Source organism: Megalobrama amblycephala, linkage group LG9 (genome assembly GCF_018812025.1).
Source record: "Megalobrama amblycephala isolate DHTTF-2021 linkage group LG9, ASM1881202v1, whole genome shotgun sequence".
In the NCBI taxonomy this organism is placed as follows: domain Eukaryota; kingdom Metazoa; phylum Chordata; class Actinopteri; order Cypriniformes; family Xenocyprididae; genus Megalobrama; species Megalobrama amblycephala.
Window position 1 is genome coordinate 22,523,932 of NC_063052.1, and position 21,785 is coordinate 22,545,716.

Below are 21,785 nucleotides of genomic sequence, written 5' to 3' on the forward strand. Positions count from 1 at the left end.
AGTATTTAACGAGTTTGTTTGCCCATATAATCTTTAGGGTATTAGGTTAGCTAATTTGGCTTGCTGTCCACTGAGGAGGGGCTCGATGAAGCATCTTCAACTCGAGCTCTGATACACCCCCCAGTGAATAAATATAGGATATGATTACATAGGGCAAGGTACCTGAGATGAAGGTGGAGTTTGGGGAGGTGGAGGGATGCTGAAACAGCTGAGACTGAAGAGAGGTAAGCAGCTGCTTATATACTCTGGCTGTTGATTGGAAGATTAGATGGGCTCGCTCCTCCCTAAATTACGTTTAGGAACTTCACATGTATACACATCACAAAATAGTGAACTGCTCACAATTATATATAGTTAAGGTTATTAAAAGCGAGAGAAGTGTTGAGGTCAGAGGTTGTGACCGATCAGACTCTGACTCTGTGTCTGATCTGAAATTTTGTGTGACGCTTCATCCTGAAAACCATCAAGAACTCTAGACCGGTTTACTACAGAAAACACTGAAACATGGTTTACTTCACTTTTACACTGAGTGACATTCACTTGATTCTCAGTTGCATTTTTTACCTTTTAATGTTTTTTTTCTAACTGTATAAATGTAAATCAGAAGCACAAAGAGTTTAATGTTCTTCATCAGATCTGAGCGTATATAGAGAACATTAGAGCGGTTCAGAAACCTTCTTCTCTAGTGCCAGAAATCTCACTTATATTCTCACACAACTGTGACGTCGGGTGAACTCAGGAACGGAAATTAAGCCCAAAGTATACTTCACATTTTACGTGTACGTGAGGGTCAGCATACAGTGCACACGACACAGATTTCGTAAACAGATAAACACATAAACACATAAACAGAACAGACCAGAACACATGCAAGCTACAGCGACAATGGAGGCCTACAAAGACGAGAGATTGTGTGAAGAGTTTAGAAAGTACCCACATTTGTACAACTCTGGCATGAAAGAATATAAAGACATGTACATGGGTTGTAACTTGAACACCTGTGTATGTATAAAAGTCAAATTAAGTATACTTTTCAAGGCTGTGCGTTCGACTGTGTTCACGTACACTCACGTTTACCACTGATTCACTTTGACCTTCCCCAAGCCTCATTTCACTGGTGAAAGTGTCATTTGTTCACTGCTATTAATATGTTGTGCTGTTTTTCATTGCATTGACCACAATGTTTAGAGCTCATGTGATGGATGGAAAATATGAGGTCTTTATAGGCCTCTGAAGTGTAATGATGTGACATTTCTCCAAAACGCTGCAGTAAAATTATTTCACATGAGGTGTGCATATAGTATGGGACGTCCCCTATAAGAACTGGCCATTGATTTTTATTTTTTTTTCTTCTACTTATTAGTAATGATTTTTTCATAGGTGTATGAAGTGGAACAATGCCATAAATCTCAAAAAAGCTGCAGTAAAATGAATTAATGTGGTTCATTTTACTGCAGATATTGCAAATTTTTACTGCAAATAATTCAAACATTTACTTGGTTAGAAACAGAACAGGTTTCTAACCAGGTCCTGTTTAATTCAAGCTATTTAAGCAGGTAAATGCAAACACAGCTTACACAAAGACAGATTTTATTGCACTAAAGAACCAGGGAGAAGTTTAGGAGTGAACTCTGAGACAGTATAACTTCAGCTTTATATCCAAAGATAAGTGTTCATTCTTTTGAACAAACTTGTGTATTGTTACAGAAAGAGACTGAAGGAGAAACAGATTGAGATCTGAACAGATCAGAATATTTATGACTCTCATTCACTGCATAAACTGGTTCAAACACTAATTATTCAAAATAATCAATAATGAAATTCAGGTTCTGTGAAATGGTAATAAATAAATAAATAAAAATAAGTTTCATCAGAAAACTGAATCGCATTAGCACTATTAGTTGAATAGAGTTTATTTCTCAAATGTGCTGAAATGTTTTTAATGCAGGAATTTTCAACTAGGCATTGAGACACTTAGACATAAACCACACAAGCCACACCAGTCCTGAAAAGTGAAGCCAAAGCGTCTTGATCGCCCCCAGGTGGTTGGTCCCAGTATAGCTCATAAACCCCGCCCTCTCCATGTAATTAAATGGGATGTGGGACAAACTAAACAATTAAATTACACTTAAAAAAAAATTCCCAAGATGGTTTCTGTCATTTCATGTAAATCACACTGAAGTTCAAGTGTTCATTCCCTAGTGAAAAAAAGTATACTTTATTGTATTTTAAATATATTCCCTTTTTCTATAGTACACTGCAAATATACTAACAAAAAAATGTACTATCATTAAATATATAAAAAGTATATTAGTATCATATTTTCACAATGCAACTTTTAACACACTTTAAAATAATTGTACTTTAGTATATTTTCTAAAAAATATATTTTAGAAAAATATACTTGAAGTATAAGTTCAGTTTATTTTTTAAAAGTGTATTTATTTGCACTTTATAAAAATATATTTGAGGTATATTTTAACAGTGTGCTGAAAATGATCATTGTAACAATGCACTGAAAGTATATTTAAAAAATACATTATTTAATATCCTGAAGTTGTAGTGTATCTAATGTTAAATTTGAGTGTATTTTTAAGTTTATTTCTTCATCCTTGGAATTCATTATATTACTTGTGCTATTTATTTCAGTATGAATGCATTACAAGCCCATTTAGTACAGATATATGCAGTGTAGCCTATACAATTTCCAAATATGTGTAAATGTTTATTAAGTTTACACTGGCAGAATCATCTTACAATCGTACACACAAATCTATATTAAACAACACACCAGCAGCACAAGTAATGCGAAAAAATATGTCGAGTGGTTAAACCGGGTTAAACTTATCGGAATTCAAATGTCTCTTCAACTTGGTCTCTGACCAATCAGATTTTGTTGCTCACTGCCTTCAGCCAATCAGAGCTGCTGACGTCACGGTCGTCGTCTGAATCCCCTCGCTCAGTCACTCAGGTGAAGTATAATGTCGCAATGTATAATTTATTTAATAAAACACTGAAAGCGCAATACATCGCTCAATCTTGGGGATTCTGACCAGTTCAATCAAGTGACATCACAGACTGACCGTGATGGCGACGACAACCGGCTAATCTAATGGCCTACGCGATCCTGAAAGAACCGGAGAAAAGTGTTGCTATTGGGAGGTGAGTTGTAGTCTACCAGTTAACAAACTTTATTCTATTTTCTTTAACAAACGGAGAGCGATATTTCGGCTTGATGTCTCCTTTTTGAGTCTGTGTGTGGTGGTTTATGGCACATGTTTGTATGCAGCACCAAAACATTCATATGATTGGTCAAATCGGCCCGTATTCTGTACTATATTAATTCATAGTCTTTTATGCTTGACTATGTACCGAAAACAACGTCGACATGTCATTCTGATACAGTTCCTTGCTGCTAATCCTCATTTACTGTTCAAAAATAGTATTGCTTCAATGTAGGATTTAGACAGACTATTGTAAACGTGAATAAAGAGTTGAACATGCTGTCTTTTATCTTTGGTATATTCTGTCAACAGATGCTGTTCTTCACGAGTCTCTGCGGTCATCATTGTGCCATCAGACAAAATGAGAAGCTCATCAGAACATGGAATATAATGTGTAATGTGTATTTGTGTATAGAGGGTCACCATGGTCCAATATTTTTTTTTCTTTAATGAAAAACATGGTAAGTTTTGCTGAATCTTATGTTAAGTTTAAATAAAAACTATTGGATTTGTCAATGAAATATGTCTCTTCATTAGTGATGTTGTTACATTTTATTTATTTTAATGGCCTTGAAAACAAATGCATTCAACTTTGGGAAAATGTGTTAAACTGTATTTAAATAGTAGCACAACTGTATTGTGTGAGATTATGTAATTCAAAGTACAGTAATCAACATTTGAAGTGGATCAAAAAAGTTAGGACACCTTTGATTAAAGGTTTTGATCCGCTTCAAATGTTGACTATATTATACAAAGTACAAAGTGTATACAAAGTGCATTGTTATTGACTGCAAAGTGTGTAATGTTTAATATTTGGAATAAGCCAAAGGTACTGAGCATACAGTACTATTACCTGTAAAAAAATATATTCAGTGTATATTGCTTGTGTTTTCTGAAGACACTCGTAATTATTTTGTAATGTACTTAAATCACAAATAAAGTGTACTTATAACACAAAGTGTACTCATAACAGAAATAAAGTATACTTATAACCAGGGCCGGGTCTAGGGGGGGGCTAGGGGGGCATTGCCCCCCCAGAATTTCCTTGTGCCCCCCCAAAAATGTGCAGCCAACAATAAAAATGAATAAGCCTACATAAACATTAAAAACGTCTTATCTATTGAATAAGGATCGGCCACTTTAATCACAGAAAAAAAAGTGAATATTATGCTTATAATGATATTTAATCTCACAAAAATGGACTTAAAATCCAAAAACATGCGAACTGGGAAATAACGAACATTAATCAGAAAACACGTCGAAAACAAGTGTACACCTAATCTTCAAGCAAGTAGCCTAAAAAAAAAATCACAATGAGGATCACATCTGCATCAGCCGAACATATTTTCTGCATGCTGAGATAGCTGTCAGCGAACATTTCCTCAGTAATTTCGTTAACAATGAATAATTTGAACATTATATCCAGGGGCGGCGCTAGGGGTGGGCTAAGGGGGCTGGAACCCCAAATGTTTTTCCAAAAGCCCTGAATCTTTCAGGTTTGAGGTTTCTGTGCTGCGTGTTTTAAAGAGAAGTGTGCATCCGAAAATACAATGTAGACTGAGACTCTATATCACAAATAAAAAGATGTTTGAGCCCTCTTTCATGACCAGGTACAAGTCAATGCTGTTTCTTTGTTCCATTTGCACTCTGTACATGGGTTGAAGCTCTCAGTTTTGAGCTTCCAAAGTGCACCAGACTGATGCATTTAACCTTAAAATACACAAAAATTTCTTACCGGGGGGGCATGCCCCCGGACCCCCTTAGATTATGGTATATAATGTACATTTTATGAACTTTAACCAAGAATTCTACAAAAAACGCTCCTTTCATGTCAGTAAATTAAAATGTCATTGGACAAATATAGATTTCGGTTAAGCCCCGAATGTTTACAATGTCTGGCTCCGCCCCTTATTATGTCCATAAATAATTCACATGGCCTACATAGCCAGTACAAATTAGGCTATAGCCTATAATTTGTTAGCCACAAGACGATTCTTGATGAATCAAAAAAACAAAAAGTTAGCTATGAATATTAGCCTAGAAAATGCTGCCCTACCAAAATTTGTGATTGCCCCCCCAGTCAAGCAAGCCTAGTACCGGGCCTGCTTATAACACAAATAAAAGTATACTTATAACACAAATAAAGTATACTTATAATACAACGTATATTATAACAAAAAATATACTTTTAACACAAAGTATACTTATAACCCAACTTAAGTACACTTTAATATCACTAATCAAGCATGTAATTAGTCCCTACACAGACATATACTTAAGGTGTACTAAGTATACTTGAAGTTGTTCCAATTTAGCACACATAAGTATACTAAATATACTTAAAGTTGTATTTTAATACTACTTAATTTCAACTTAAATATACTTAGTACAAAATTAGTTGTTTCAAAATAGCACACTTAATGATTATGAACTAATCATTAACACACTTAAAATATACTAATAATTAGTCTTGCTGCAAGTATACTTAGTATACTTTTTTTTCACTAGGGTTTTTTTTTTTTTTTAAAGTTATTTGATGCTATAAAACAGGGATGTGACGTCATGATTGACAGCTTCTCTGAGTGAAGTACTCACTGAGGCACCAGCGGACTTTTTTCAGAATGAGACTGGAGCTTTAACTTTTCCATACTTTCCATAACTGTTAATTTTACACCGACATAACGAGTTGTTCTGCAGTAAAATATACAAAATGATTCTGTGGGAGTGTGATCGGGGCCTTTATAGCGCACTTCATGCTCACTACTGCACAGAATCAGTACAAGATGTCATCGTCATATTGGGACATTGGCAGCTTCTCTTTTCTACAATGGAAGAGAGTGAGGAGCTTCTTCCATGTTTTTTACAGATAAACAGATCAACTCTGAACATCACAGAACAAGCTACGACAGTCAACAAAACAACAGCAAAAAATAAAAGAGGAAAGAGGAAGAATAAAAGAAAATAGTGGGACATTCCAGGTGCATAATTTGACACTGCAATGCATGCTGGGAGTAATGGGTGAGTTTTGTTCCAGCTCGTACCCAGCATGCACTGCAGCATGAAGCGTTGTGTTGATCAACATTGTTCATATTCATACGCTGATTCTTGATGTCTGTGTGTAACTCAGAAATGTTAAAACTTTTTAAAATATGGATTATCAAACTCAGTCTTTGTCAGAGTTTCAGTGAATCCCAGAAATATTGACTTTTAGTTTTTAAGGATCAGATCCGTAAACAGCACTAATCAAGAGTTTGTAAGTGTTCGTCATTTACATCCATGAAATTAAATGAACAAACAATCATTTAAACTGAAATAAACATTTATTCATTTACAAATTCATTGAAACTGTGTAGAATTAAGTTCAGTTTAAAAAATATATATATTATGTAATTATGTGAAAATTAGCAGAGTGACAAACTTCACTGAAATAAAAATCAGGTAAATGGTTATCTTAAAATGGTCTAATAATTGTTCTTATTGTGTAAAGTGCTTTTTAAACTTCTTCTAAACTCTAATTAAATAAACTTGTTGTTTATTGATCTGTTGATATGAAATATGAGAGTGTGATGCTGCGTCCCAATTCACCTACTTCTACTACGCCCTAAAAGTATGTACTCTTTCTGTGAACAAAAAGTACATACTTTTGAGTGTGTAGCAAAGAGTAGACAAGCTTTGGGACATACTATCACGTCATACAATTGCGTCTTTGCTCTCTGTCGCATCCTGTCACCGTAAACTGGCCTGTCAATCATCTTACATCCTCCACATTTCATTTAGTTCATTTCCTACCGTATCAGAGAGAAATGCAGCACGTTGATCTGCAGTCGCGGGTCTTTCATGTGGAGAACTCTTCCCATATTAATGCATAATGATGCATTTAAAAGTTAATGGCCAATAGGATATTTATAAAAGTCTACATTGGTATTGCAGATGAAATATAAAATGGATAATGTTATATAGTTGTGCATGTCCGCCATGTTTTGTAGTTTTTTAACACTTTTTACTCATGTTTGTAGTTCTGAACTGAATCCTCATTCAAAACGCGATGGGTTGTGGGCAATATTAGCCTTTATAGTGTGCACGGATCCACACTTCGAAATCAACCGGAAATAGTAGACCATCCAGGGACTTTTGACATACTGTTTTCAACATACTATGCTTTGGGACACACTTATTTTAATCTCACATACTATTTAGGATGGATAATATGGACATTGGGACGCAGGGTGAGTGTTGCTGTAGTGCTGATATCAGTCATGTGATCATCACGGCCCAATCACAGCCACCGTACTGATATTCAGATCAACAGCACTCTTACTCATGTGATCTGGATTAAATATTGGAAACATGATGAAAGCAGGAAGATCCAGACCTACAGGAGTAACGATTACTGAATACTGACCGGTAAGATCCTCAGAGAGGAAGAAACATTACACCAGAAGAATGGAAAGAGTGTGCGAGTGAAGGTGTGTGTGAATGTGTGTAGATGTGTGTTAGTTACAGGATCAGAGAACGACACCCTTCCTCTGTCATAGTCCAGATTCACTCTCACACGATCAAGCTTCTGTTTGACACGAAAACCAGAATCTGGAGTCCATCCGTACGACACACACCAGACATCAGTGTTGAAGAAACTATATCCCTTCCTCTGGTTTGATGCTGTAGTTACTCCAAGACTCCAGTATTGACTCTCTTTAACCTCCACATCCCAGCAGTGTGTTCCTGAGTTAAAACCCTCTGAACCCAGAACACATTCATAACAGTCAAATCTCTCTGGATTATCAGGAAGAGGTTGATCGATCCAGCTGTTTCTCACACTGGTCAGATCATCAGACAGGACGAGACATGGATTCGCAGTGTTTGGATCCAGAATCACAGGAGCTGATGAGACACAATCAACAGATGCTTTTATTGTTCATATAATGATCAAGAGTGAACCAACACAGATTATTATGAATTATGACACTGTTGATCAAACACATGTTCCTCTGATCACTGTCAGTGCTGTTATTAGTTTCACACTCATTTTATCATCAACTACAAACATTAAATGTGTGATTCAGACATTTGTGTCCATCAATTAAAATCACAATAAATCAATGAGATCTGTAGAGATTTCTGCTGTAGATGAAAAACTGTAAGTGTGTGTCTGATCTTCAGCATCTGATCATCTTCATGTTATCGGCTCTGATAGTCTGTGTTGATTTAAATCAGTTTATTCTCACTGTCTGTTGAGTTTCACTAACTGTTGGTCTGAAAGCTGAAGCACATGATCACTATTCTGTGGATTATTATCTGTATATTATTTATATATTATATCATTATTTTTATATAAGGGATTTTGTATTGAACATAACTCTGGATCACAATGTCACAGAGATATGGGGAGGGGCTTATTTTACTCAAGCAACCAATCAGTGTCTCAGGATCATTGTGAAGCTATCAAGCCATGCCCTAGCAACCATTTACAACACCCTAGCAACAAGGTCCATAAACTTCCACTCAAAAAGATCAAAGGGAATATTTTTAGATAGAAGTGTCATAGAAACATGAGGTCTTGTTTGACTCGGGGCAGAAAACAGCCAAAGAGAGATATCTTCAAATCTGAAAGTCAGAAGTTTTATGTTATTCATACTGACAAGCAGACTTTGAATTATTATGATTGGCAGCTGCCAAGCCACTCCCTAGCAACCAAACAGAGTACCCTAGCAACCGTTAAGCAAGACCTATATCTCTGCACCAGAACATAGTAGAGACATGAGGTTTGGCTCTTTTGACTCATGCTAGCAAACTGAACATCCAACATGCTAAACATGCTAGCAGTGAATAGCTACATGCTAATAGTGATTAGCTAAGTGTTAAATAAGGCTAAAAACATGCTAACAACTCTATAAAAACTTCATAGTAACCATCTGTGACAACTACCAACCACCTAGCAACACCATAGCAACCACCCAGAACACCCTAGCAACCACCCACGATGTCCTAGAAACTGCCAAATAACACCATAGCAACCACTCAGGACAAAATTTCAAATCTAAACAGTCAGAAGCAATCATCAGTCAGACTCAATTAAACTGACATTATCTCTAGTATCTATCTATCTATCTATCTATCTATCTATCTATCTATCTATCTATCTATCTATCTATCTATCAGTTTGTGTCATGAAACACCTTTATTTCTCCACTCATCCATCATTTCCAGTGTGTGTGTGAGAGCTCAGATCTTCTGCAGTCAGACTCACTGTTTTGGACGATGTCCTGCATCTTCTTCCAGACTCTGAACGGCAGGTTGCCCAAGTAACGCGGCACATGAATCAAAGCTCCAGAAGCCATCTGTGGATCTGGCTGTGAGCTCTGGACTCTGGAAGAACATTCAGGAGTCAGAACTGCAGTGGCTTTGGATCAGAACCAGAGAGACCAGAGACAGGAGCAGATCACTCACCTTTCCTTTGAGACTGGAAACTCCTGCAGAACAAACACACCATTTATCATCAAGAACTCAATCAATCAACCAATGATCAACCAATGATCTGAAATCAGACCTTCAGAAAGCAGACGTCATTGGCTTTCATCATCTCCTCCATGTCTTTGATTGTGTGTGAAAGAGCTGAGATGTGTCTGTTCATCTCCTCCAGCTTCTCCTTCATCATCTGCTTCTTCTGCTCCTCTTCCTCCCTCAGTGCAGTGATTGTAGCTTCTTCTTCATCTCTGAGAAACTGATGAAGCTTCTCAAACTGCTGTTTAATCTGACGCTCTGTGTGCTCAGCTTGAGACTGAAATCAAATCACATTCACTTCAATCATCTCAATCGACACACATCAACACTTCACATCATTCATATCAGAGATAAACTCGGATACCGACATATAACGGATCCAGAAGCAGATCGCTGCTCGTCATTTACAGAAATAATAAACTGGAATCCATTATATTAAATATATCAGATCATAACTGTATATAGTGATCCTACAGCTGTAATGAAAATGACTCTCGATTCTGTTTCCTCACCTTGATGTGTTGAACTGTTTTCTCAAACTCTCCTTTCATTTTTTCATTGTGTTGAAGTTTCTCTTGTAAGGACTTCAGTGCTGTATTGAGCTCCTCCTAGAATTGAACAAAAACACATAAAACACCAGATTACAGTGAAGAGAAGAAGAGAATACAGTGATATGATCATATAATGCTGTGGAAAAGTATTTGTCCTCATCCTGATTTCTTCTGTTTTTGTGAACATCTCATACTAAATTAATTCAGAAATTAAAACAAAGGCAGCCTGAGAAAACAAAAAGTACAGTTTGTAAAAGACAATGTTATTTATTTAATCAAAAAAAGATATCCAATATTATCTGCACCTGCGTGAAAATGTGTTTTCCCCCATAATTACTAATTGGTTCAAATTCCCACAGCGATACAACATCAGTATAAGTTTTTGACGATTGCTTCTCAAATCTCAGTGAGGTCTAAATGGGATTTACAAAACACCATTAAAGATGGGACAGTACCCACTTTATTTGGACCAACTTGCTCCTCAGAATCAAGTATGATTAATTATTGATGTATATATTTTTTTACTGGGTGTTCAAAATACATAGTTTTGTGATTTATATGGTGTACGTCTCTCTAACTCACGTTAGGCGTCTTAATGAAATACTTCTGCTAATCATCTGTGTCGCACTATTATCTAAAACTGTCCATTAATACAGATTGTCTGTTGTTCTTACTACTCTGAGTAATGATGAAGGATGGAGCAAGTTTTACAAACTTTAATGTTACATCAGTCGTTCATGTTAGTGCTCGGCTAACGTATGTGCTGTTATTGATACAGTTATTGATACAGTATCACTGAGAAACGTCCTGCTCAAGTCGTCCTTACGATGGAGGTTCAGGCTGAATAACTAGTTCTTGTAATGTTTCATCATTGGACTCACACTCGGATTGATATGGTAAAATCAATGCCATCATTACTATCTTTACAGTGTGTGCAATCGCTGAGCTTTAGGCAGCCTCTGGAGCTGAATCAGTTATGGTGATGGGCGTTTAGTTTCTGACATGCGCTGTAAGCGGTCGACCAATCATAACAGACTAGGCCATCTGGCCAATCAGAGCAGAGTAGCCCAGAGATCTCTAAAATTGGATGTAAACTCCAAAAGGGGGCAGGGTCTCCAAGTACAAAGACTTTTGCTATTGGCTCTGGCTTCATCTAATTGTCATTGACTTACATTTCAAAATAAATGCTGTTATATTAAACATTGTTTGTAGTTTTTGGTAGTAGAAAAAAAAATTATAAAATATACTATATAAATAAATATGTCTATATAAATAAATATGCTCCATGAGAGAGGAGCCCAGAGTGGCCAGTGACATTCAGACTGGAGTTTGAACCTCTGCTCAATGATGGGATGGCCCAGTTCAGCGAAGATTATATCTTATTAACTGCTTTTCTCCTGAGCTGCCATTTTCATTATCACGCTATTCAGTCAATTTCACTGAAATTTACTATAGAGTTTAATTCACTGATTAAGGGTAAATGTTATATGAAGTTGAGTAAAATATTGAGTGCATGAATGTGATATCTGTCTTTATGATAATTACTGTTCTTTACAAGTCAAAATAAAGGGAAGTCATGGCCTAATGTTTAGAGAGTCAGATTGGTAACCCAAAGGTTGTGGGTTCGATTCTCAATACAGGCAGGAAATGACTGAGGTGCCCTTGAGCAAGATACTGAACCACTAATCACTCCCTGTGTGCCACAGTGAATCTCTACTCACTACTCCTAATGTGTGTGCACTAACTTGAATGGGTGAAATGCAGAGGACAAACTCTTCACTTACATGTGAAACAAGAGTCATTTGTCTTACCTTATATGATGAAACCACTTCACTGATGGGTCTGAATGTGTGACTGACGTGTTTCTGTGAATTAATACACACTACACAAGCAGGCTGTTTGTCCTCCAGACAGAAGAGTTTGAGTTTCTCACTGTGTAAACTGCAGATCTCCTCAGACCTTCTCTCCGTCAGGACCAACTCACACAAGTTTTTTAACACAAGATTAATTGGAGGATACTCTTTTGAGGATCTTCTCCTGCAGACAGGACACTCCTGAGTTTTCTTGGTTCTCCAGAACTGTTGAAGACACTCTTTACAGACACTGTGACTACATGATAAAAGAACAGGAGTCTTGAAGATTTCACAGCACACGGGACAAGAAAGCTCTTCAGCAGAAACATTTAGTGAAGCCATTTTCACTGTTTGAGCTCCAGCAATATAAACTTTACTTTCACTTTCTGAACGACGGTTTTAAAAATGAATCACCTTGAGAATCACAACGATCTGTTCAGAAACAAATGTCTCAAAAATCCTTCTTGAAAGTGTTTCTCTTCATTCTCCACTGATCGCTGATTCTTTATTGCTTTTGTCAAGAGAGAAGAGAGTCAGTATGACAGAAAAGAGAAATAATAAGTCAGTCTCTTCCTGGTAAGTGTTGGAAGAGGGTGGAGTTTATGATCAGGTTTGGTTCAAAGAACAAGATCAGGATTTCCTCAGGGTAAAGTTTGAAGTAAAAAACATGCATTGAAATTTTCTTAAATATAATATAAATCCTTGAATCAAACACTAATGAACAATGAAAAAAAAAATGCAAATATTGACAATAAAAATACTTTATTTGCACAATTTATTTGTTCAAATATCCAGTGAAAACACTAATCTGAGTTCCCTTTCGTGGGAACTATCGACGCTACGTCGGATGACGTGATGGGAACCTTCTGTCTTTTGTGTTCGTGAAGCACCTCTGTATCCAACCAATGAAAAGACGTGACGTCAGAGGCGGGTGACGTCACGGATCAGGAAGCTATAAAGCACACCTGAACACAAAGCACGCCAGCTTCTGTTGTCTTCAGCAAGCGCTCTCTGTATCTTGTCTGTCTTATTTATTGTTGTCTGTCTGATATATATATATATATTCACACAGTGATCTCTTCGTCCGAGGACAAGAGTTTCAAGCACAAAAATAAGACAAAAAGCATTATGGCGGAAAAGCAGCAACAGTTTAAAAAGTGTACTCCTCCTTGTCCACGCTACATAGTGACAGGAGATTCACACGACATGTGTGTGAAATGCCTGGGGGTTGAGCATGCACAGGCGGCTCTCGAGGGAGAGTGAGCCGATCGACACTGCGATCGGCTCACCCTCAGAGTGCTGCGATCTCGCCGGGCGCTCTTTGAGGAGGGCGCCGAGGCGAGTGTTCCCCGCGGGTCTGGTCCCGCTGCTGCCGAGGCACAGCGAAGGCTGCACTCGTGGGGTTCACAGATGGATCTAGCAGAGGGGGAAGAGACGGGCGCTGCCCTATCGCTTCCCTTACCTGCTAGACCCAGTGTCTCTCCTTTGGTGGCGGAAGCACGCGTAGCGGTTTCTTCCCCCGAAGAGAGGCACCGATGCTTAACATATCTTCCTCCGAGGAGGTTGATGTGGAGAGCGTCGATGAGGAACCGCCATCCTCATCCCCTGCTTATGAGGAGCTATTAGAGGTAGTGACCAGGGCAGTAGAAAAGTTAAAAATCGACTGGCCCGCGGAGAAAGCTGAAAATAAACCAAAAAGTAAGCTTGATGAAAGGTTTCTTCCCGCGCGGTCACTACCTCAGCGCCGGGGTCTGCCGTTTTTTCCCGACCTCCACACCGAGGTGTCGAGGTCGTGGAAGCGGCCAGTACAATACAGACTATACAGCCCGCAGACGTCACTATATAGCAATATAGTTGGGCTGAAACGTCACGGCTATGGGGCGATGCCTCGGGTCGAGGAGACGCTCGCGAGCCATCTCTCACCCGAGTCCACATCGTCCCTTAAGACCCCGACGCTGCCCACCAAGCCCCTAAAGACAACTTCCAGCTTGGTGGGCAAGGCTTATTCGGCGGCAGGTCAGGCGGCGGCATGCCTTCACACTATGTCTATCTTACAGGCATACCAAGCCGACCTGCTGGGGGAAATTGATGACACTGGGGAAGCGTCCTTTGAGGCTATTCATGAGCTCAGAAAGGCAACAGATTTAGCTCTCCGGGCCACCAAGGAGACGGCCAAATCCATCGGCCGCTCTATGGCAGCCCTGGTGGCCACGGAGAGGCATCTCTGGCTCAACCTCTCAGACATCAAGGAGAGAGATAAAAATGTTCTCATGGACGCGCCGCTGTCTCCTGATGGCCTGTTCGGCGACGCAGTGTCAACTGTCGTCGACAGGTTTCAGGAGACACGAAAGCAGACAGCGCCATTCTCTAAAATTATTCCCCGCCGCTCTCATCCCCCGAGGCTGCTGGGCGGGAGCAGCCTCGGCCGACAGCCAGCTCCTCAGCACACAGGGTGCAACAAAAAGCCAGTGTCGCCTCCCGTGCTCCCCCACAAAGATCTGGGGGGCCGGGGCGGGCGGCACAGGCGAAGCCTTCCGGAGGTAGGACGGATCTGAGGACCGTCATTATCTCCCGGAAGGCTTCAAAGAAGAGGTCCTGACCTTTATAGTGCAGGATCTCTCGAGGGCAGCCCCCTCCGGGGGGATTCGGATATCGGGTCCCTCCCGGTGCCCTCAGGGGACCGTCCTGTCAACCCTGCCACCCAGCGTGCGTCAGGGCACAGCGGTCTCCGCCGATCCTCCGAGGAGGGTCGGCCAGCACGTGATTCGCCTGTCTGCCGGTGCGCCGCGTCAGATGGACGAGCCAAGTGCTCAAAAAACACCAGAGACCAGTCTCGAGAGACTGGTTCCCTTAGTAGAATATTTGGAAGAGTGGAAAAATCTCCCGAATGTTTCGAAGTGGGTGCTGCTCATGGTAGAACAGGGCTACAGAATTCAGTTCGGTTCACGACCGCCCAAGTTCAATGGGGTGCTTCCTACGGTGGTAACCCCAGAGCAGTCTCTGGTAATGGAGCAAGAAGTAACGACGCTTTTGCAAAAAGGGGCTATAGAAAGGGTTTCCCCTCCCGGCAAAATGTCGGGCTTTTGCAGCCGCTACTTCATTGTTCCGAAGAAGGATGGAGGGTTGCGTCCGATCATAGATTTACGTGTGTTAAATCGATCAGTAAGGAAGTTGAAGTTCAAAATGCTTACACTCAGACAGATCATCCCTCAGATCAGGTCCGAGGACTGGTTTGTAGCGATAGATCTGAAAGACGCATACTTTCATGTATCCATCCATCCTTCACACAGGAAGTTCCTCAGGTTTGCTTTCGGGGGCGAAGCTTACCAATACAGGGTTCTTCCGTTCGGCCTATCCCTCTCACCCCGCACGTTCACGAAGTGCGTGGATGCAGCGCTGGCTCCGCTGAGACTCCAGGGCATCCGTGTGCTGAACTATATCGACGATTGGTTGATACTAGCTCAAACAGAACAATTGGCAGTTCAACATCGAGATGTTGTTCTGTCGCACATGAAAAGGCTTGGGCTGAGGCTCAACGCCAAAAAGAGTGTGCTGGTCCCGAGTCAGGTTGCAAACTACTTAGGTGTAATCTGGGATTCCACCACAATGCAGGCGCAGTTGTCCCCTGCTCGTGTGAGTTCCATTCTCGGGGCCGTGAAAGGGGTGAAATTAGGCCAGTCACTCACTGTAAAACAGTTTCAGAGACTGTTGGGTCTGATGGCAGCTGCGTCCAACGTCATTACTTTTGGCCTCCTGCACATGAGACCCTTACAGTGGTGGCTCAGGACCAAGGGGTTTTCCCCGAGGGGAAATCCTTTTCGCATGATCAAAGTCACGCGGCGATGCCTTCGTGCTCTGGTCATGTGGAAGAAGCCTTGGTTTCTAACCCAGGGACCCGTGCTGGGGACTTCTGGTCGTCGTGTAATGCTTACGACAGATGCTTCCCTCACGGGCTGGGGGGACGATCATGAGTGGTCGCTCGGCGCAGGGTCTTTGGGAGGACCATCAGCTCTCCTGGCACATAAATCGGCTGGAGATGATGGCGGTGTTTCTTGCACTGAAACACTTCCTCCCAGACCTGAGAGATCACCATGTGTTGGTCCGTACGGACAACACTGCGGTGGTCTCGTACATCAACCATCAGGGGGGCTTGCGGTCTCGCCTATTATCAAAATTGGCCAGTCGCATCCTCCTCTGGTCCCAGGGAAAGCTCCTCTCGCTGAGAGCAGCTTATATCCCCGGGCGGTTGAATGTGGGAGCGGACGCCCTGTCGAGGCAGGGCGCGAGACCGGGGGAATGGAAACTCCACACCGAGGTGGTGGAGTTGATATGGAAAACTTTCGGTCGAGCTCAAGTCGATCTATTTGCCACAGAGGAGTCAGCTCAGTGCCCTCTGTGGTATTCACTTCAGCACCCAGCACCTCTAGGGCTGGATGCCATGCTACAGACGTGGCCGAGGCTGCGTCTGTATGCGTTCCCCCCAGTCTCAATGCTCCCGGGAGTTCTGGAGAAGGTTCGCCAGGAGAAGGTCGACCTAATATTGGTGGCCCCTTACTGGCCGACCAGAGTATGGTTTTCGGACATAATGTCTCTACTTCACGGCTCTCCCTTAGAGCTTCCTCTCAGGCAGGATCTCCTGTCTCAAGCGGGCGGCACGATTCTCCATCCCCGCCCAGAAATGTGGAAACTGTGGGCCTGGCCCCTGAGGGGGCAAGGCTCATAGGAACTGGTCTCTCAACCGAGGTTGTGGAGACCATCCTTCACTCCAGAGCTCCCTCCACGAGGAAGTTGTACTTATATAAATGGAAACTGTTCTCTATGTGGTGTGAACAGCATAATTTGGACCCGGTCCATTCTTCTGTCTCTGACGTGCTTCAGTTCCTTCAGGAAAAGTTCTCGGAAGGTTTAACCCCTTCCACGCTGAAAGTATATGTGGCCGCTATTTCGGCTCATCATATCCCTGTAGGGGGCTCCTCGCTGGGTCGAGACCCCCTAGTAGTACGCTTCCTCCGTGGTGCACTCAGGTTGAGACCTGTGGTGCGCACGAAGACCCCGACCTGGGACCTCTCTATTGTGCTCCAAGGGCTGGCTGAGGCTCCCTTCGAGCCGATAGAGGAGGTGTCAGATAAGTTCTTGACACTCAAAACCATCTTTCTTCTGGCTGTCTCTTCCCTGAAGAGAATCGGTGATTTACAAGCGCTGTCAGTCGCTCCATCTTGCCTTGAGTTTGCGCCAGGTATGGTGAAAGCCTTTTTGCATACCAGGCCTGGCTATGTTCCAAAGGTTCCAACGAGGGTCCCAGGTCCCATCGTACTGGAGGCTTTCTGCCCGCCTCCTTTTGCGAGTTTGGATCAGGAAAGGAAGAATCTGCTTTGCCCTGTAAGAGCATTAGATGCTTATGTCCACAGAGCTGCCCTGTGGAGGAGAACAGAACAATTGTTTGTATGTTACGGGTCCCCTAAGAGGGGGGGCCCAGCATCTAAACAGCGGATGAGCAAGTGGGTGGTCGAGGCCATCTCACTTGCGTATGAGACGGTGGGGTGCCCGTGTCCTCTGTTGGTGCGTGCTCACTCCACGAGAGGTATGGCCGCGTCCAGAGCTCTCCTATCTGGTGTCTCTATGGACGACATTTGTGGTGCGGCTGGATGGTCATCCCAGCACACTTTTATCAGATTTTACAATCTTCACCTTAACATCACTCCGGGGGCCAGGGTGCTACAAGATAGCAGCCAGGCACTTGGAGACACGGCGTAGTTGGGATTGCGTTCCCATCACGTCATCCGACGTAGCGTCGATAGTTCCCACGAAAGGGAACGTCTCGGGTTACGAGTGTAACCCCTGTTCCCTGAGTAAGGGAACGAGACGCTACGTCGCGTGGCCGTATCTCCTGCATACCTGGTGCGCTTGCTTCAGACATTTTACAGAAGCTGGCGTGCTTTGTGTTCAGGTGTGCTTTATAGCTTCCTGATCCGTGACGTCACCCGCCTCTGACGTCACGTCTTTTCATTGGTTGGATACAGAGGTGCTTCACGAACACAAAAGACAGAAGGTTCCCATCACGTCATCCGACGTAGCGTCTCGTTCCCTTACTCAGGGAACAGGGGTTACACTCGTAACCCGAGACGTTTTGCTTGTTTAATAAATCCTTTTGTTATTTAAAATGTTTTGAAACTCTTCATCCTCATCATTGGACTAAAATGTTTCATGTAAATTCACAGCTGCTCTTGTTTTGCAGTTTTTACAGTACAGGGACAGTAAGGGTCGAACAGTTCGTCTGCTGGGTGGGTGTGATCCTTCATAATTCAGGACGCTCTGCTTCTGCTCCTGCTGGTGTAAATGTCCTCAATGGAGGTGAGGCTGCTGTGAGTCATTTTTTGGGCAGATTTGACCACCCTCTGCAGCTCCTTCTTGTCAGCAGCAGAACAGTTCCTGTACCAGACAGTGATGGAAAAGGAGAGTGTCTCTCCAACACACACCGGTAAAATGTTAGCAGAGTGCTGAGACCAGCCCGCTTCAACCTCCTGAGAAAATACAGGTGTTGATGGGACTTTTTTATAATGCTGACTGTGTTAATGACCCACATGAAGTCATTGGAAATGTGTACCTCGAGATACTTGAAACTGGAGACCATTTCCACAGCTGCTCCTCTGATGAAGAGGGGGTGTAACCTCTCCTCCTAAAGTCCACAACCATCTCCTCCATCTTACACACATTAATGCAGAGGTTGTTTACTCTGCACCCGTCCATAAGTTCTGCCACCTCCTGTCTGTAGAAGGAGTTATGTCCAGTGATATGGAGTGTTCTTGACTCTTAGCTTTACCAATATACAAGGGTGAATGAATATAACGACTAAATATAGGCTTTCATCTCAGGCATCATCTTAATTTTGCTTTAATGTGAACATGATTAATATGTTACCTAAGTCTGTAAAATATTTCAGGATACTTTAGAACCACGCTACAGGGCTTTTATTTTGAAACGCACTTTTGTAGGCGGGAAATCTGCAATCTGTTTTGCATCTCATGAATAGGAGTTTTTACTAGTAATAATACAATTATAGAGCTCTTTAATTAGAATTGTTACTAGTAAGAATTGAATTAAAGAGCTCTCTAATTCAGTTTTTACTAGTAACAATTGAATTAGAGAGCTCTCTAGTGGAATTGTAGAGCTCTGCAATTGGATTATTACTAGTAACAATTGAATTACAGAGCTCTGCAATTGAATTCTTACTAGTAATAAATCAATTGCAGAGCTCTCTAATTGGAATTGTTACTAGTAAAAACTGAATTATAGAGCTCTACAATTCAGTTGTTACTAGTAAGAATACAATTGCAGAGCTCTATAATTCAATTAGAGAGCTCTACAATCATAATTGTTACTAGTTAAAATTTAATTATAGAGCTCTATAATTGTAATTGTTACTAGTACAAATTAAATTATAGAGCTCTTTAATTTAATTGTTACTAGTAAAAATATAATCACGACGAGTAATGCTGGAACGTTTTTATGCTGAAACGGCCTTCCATACTGACCAGATATTCCGACATCTTTGCTGACCTTTGTCCTGCAGATGGTGCCGCGCGGCGCTGGACCATTCCGTCGTTGACGTATTAACATAAAAAACATAACATAAAACATAACATACATAAAACATATAAAACATCTTAATGATCTGCATGATTCACATGCGTCATGATTTTAGACCTAAAAAAACTGAATTCTGGATATATTCCGTCGCATTACCGCAAAAGATTCTTGTCGTGTGCGTACAGCTTTAATGCCCATTGTACGCAGTTTAAAACATTTTCTACAAACGGCGCAGTTTGCCTCATAGACATTTACCGGAACCGGCCTTAACCACCAAGAGAATTCATCTTTCTCGAGCTATAAATCATTACATTTGCGCTTACCCAATAAGGCTACCAGCTATCTCAATTCTCTCTGATGACGCAACGCAATAACTACCGCGAGAAAAAAAATCTTCTGTCCAATGATCAGTCAGTCATTGGGTCTGTCAGACTATAGAAAGTTTTGCGGTATGCAACGAAAAATGTTTAAGACCCCAAGGTACGCTGGTCAGTTATAAAATTGCGTCTAAAAATACACGAAACCGGACGGAGACATTTCACTCGCTCGGTCCCATACGGAATTTAATACCTCCCTTGCGAAAATTCAAGACGTTCCATACAATTTAAGACTTTTTAGGCCTTAAAAACCGAAATTTGTATTTAACACTTTTTAAGACTTTTAAGCCACTAATCCCAAGGGCGTAGATTTGGTTTCAACATTGGGGGGGTTGAGCGTTGGTATGCTGCCTGTTATTTATTTATTTTTTTAATAAAAAAAAAATCTGTTTTATGTGTAGCGTTATTGGACAATTTATTTCTTCTTCTTCATCTATCTATCTATCTATGTATCTATCTATCTATCTATCTATCTATCTATCATAACTTTATGGCATTTATCTATAACCATTCATCAAATTCTAACATAACGGAGTGATTCTAAAAAGAAAGAAATTATTAAATATTGAAACCGCCAGTAGGTGGCAGCAATTCGACGTTTTAATGAGTGAGCTACTTAAATCGTTCATTCAGGCCAATTCATTCAAAAGTCAGATTAATTAAGGAAGAAAACAAACACCGATGTGAATACTTTTGTCATTGATAAGACACTATTGAAAAATGAAGTAACAAAACAGACGGATGTTTTGATAACTGGTTACAGTTACACTGATAGTTATGGCTAAATTGCAATGGATTAGCTAGCTAAAATATATGTGGAGTGTACCTAGCTATTACAATGTTTTCATACCTCCTTCTCAGTACATGCTTTTTAACATCCCTCTTTGAACAGAAGTTTAATATAGTCAGCTGGACAACGGTTCTCTTCATTTTTTGGTGCTACCCGTGCTCTCCATTCAAACAGAGCTCCACTCGCGTTGTTTTGGTGAAAGTGCGACGCTCATTGGTTTGGCGTTACCAATCGGTTCAATGGAAGGGGGTACTTTTTTGACTAATTTATTATGACAAACTCATATTCGATTAGAAACAAAATTATTGTTACAAAATAAATGAATTATACATATGTTTGTATAGATCTACTGTGATTTTCATGTTGAAATATTGGGGGGGTTGTAACTGATGGATTTGAATATTGGGGGGGTTACCTCCCCCCATCCCCCCCGCAAACTACGCCCCTGACTAATCCACACCTACCCCTAAACATACCCATAACCATTTCTTAAAACTGCGTAAATACAATAATAAGAGACAAAGCGTAATCACAGTAATTTATTTTTTGCGAAAATGTCAAAAGTGGTACCAAAAGTAGGCTACGTTAGTTCAAATGATGATGAGTTGCAGTCGCAGTCCTCTCAGGCGGTAATAGTTTTTATAGGGTACAGAGCAGAATTTAACATATTAATCCATGAAAATATGATGAATCCGGCTTCTCTCCCGTGAAGGCGCGCACTCAAATGTCAATCCACTGATACACGGGATTTCGCAATCTGTGACGAAGCAGGTGAGAACCAATGAGCGTTTGATATCAGTGCCGTAACAGATCTCGTGGGCGCGACTTTCATATTTAAATCATAGCGAGCGCGGATATTGACTATGATTGTCGCTGCAGAGAATGAAGATGAAGATCGTCGG

General features: G+C 41.1%; 3 protein-coding genes across 4 annotated transcripts in view; 1 reads left to right on the forward strand and 2 right to left on the reverse strand.

Moving 5' to 3' along the window:
* The window catches only part of LOC125275331 (tubulinyl-Tyr carboxypeptidase 1-like), a 92,870-nt gene that overhangs the window by 12,532 nt on the left and 58,553 nt on the right, over positions 1–21,785 (forward strand). The gene's annotated exons all lie outside the window — the stretch shown is intronic.
* Positions 6,993–21,785, reverse strand: part of LOC125274634 (nuclear factor 7, ovary-like) — a 32,688-nt gene continuing 17,895 nt past the window's right edge. The window contains exon 8 of the mRNA XM_048201000.1: positions 6,993–7,588. The gene's annotated coding sequence lies outside the window, so the exon portion shown is untranslated. The remainder of the gene's footprint in view (positions 7,589–21,785) is intronic.
* On the reverse strand, positions 7,587–12,662 carry LOC125275329 (nuclear factor 7, ovary-like). Its single transcript, XM_048202172.1, has 6 exons — positions 12,088–12,662; positions 10,238–10,333; positions 9,772–10,002; positions 9,672–9,694; positions 9,472–9,590; positions 7,587–8,105 (listed from the first exon to the last, which is right to left on the reverse strand). The coding sequence occupies exons 1-6, from the start codon at positions 12,469–12,471 to the stop codon at positions 7,612–7,614; spliced, it is 1,347 nt and encodes a 448-aa protein (XP_048058129.1). The 5' UTR covers positions 12,472–12,662; the 3' UTR covers positions 7,587–7,611.

Excerpts from the sequence above, each read along its gene's own strand:
- LOC125275329 (XM_048202172.1), bottom strand. The coding sequence starts at position 12,471 with ATGGCTTCACTAAATGTTTCTGCTGAAGAGCTTTCTTGTCCCGTGTGC. Across the intron at positions 9,695-9,771 it reads ATGACGTCTGCTTTCTGAAG|GAGTTTCCAGTCTCAAAGGA; the intron begins GTCTGATTTCAG and ends TTTGTTCTGCAG. Across the intron at positions 9,591-9,671 it reads TTTCCAGTCTCAAAGGAAAG|AGTCCAGAGCTCACAGCCAG; the intron begins GTGAGTGATCTG and ends ATGTTCTTCCAG.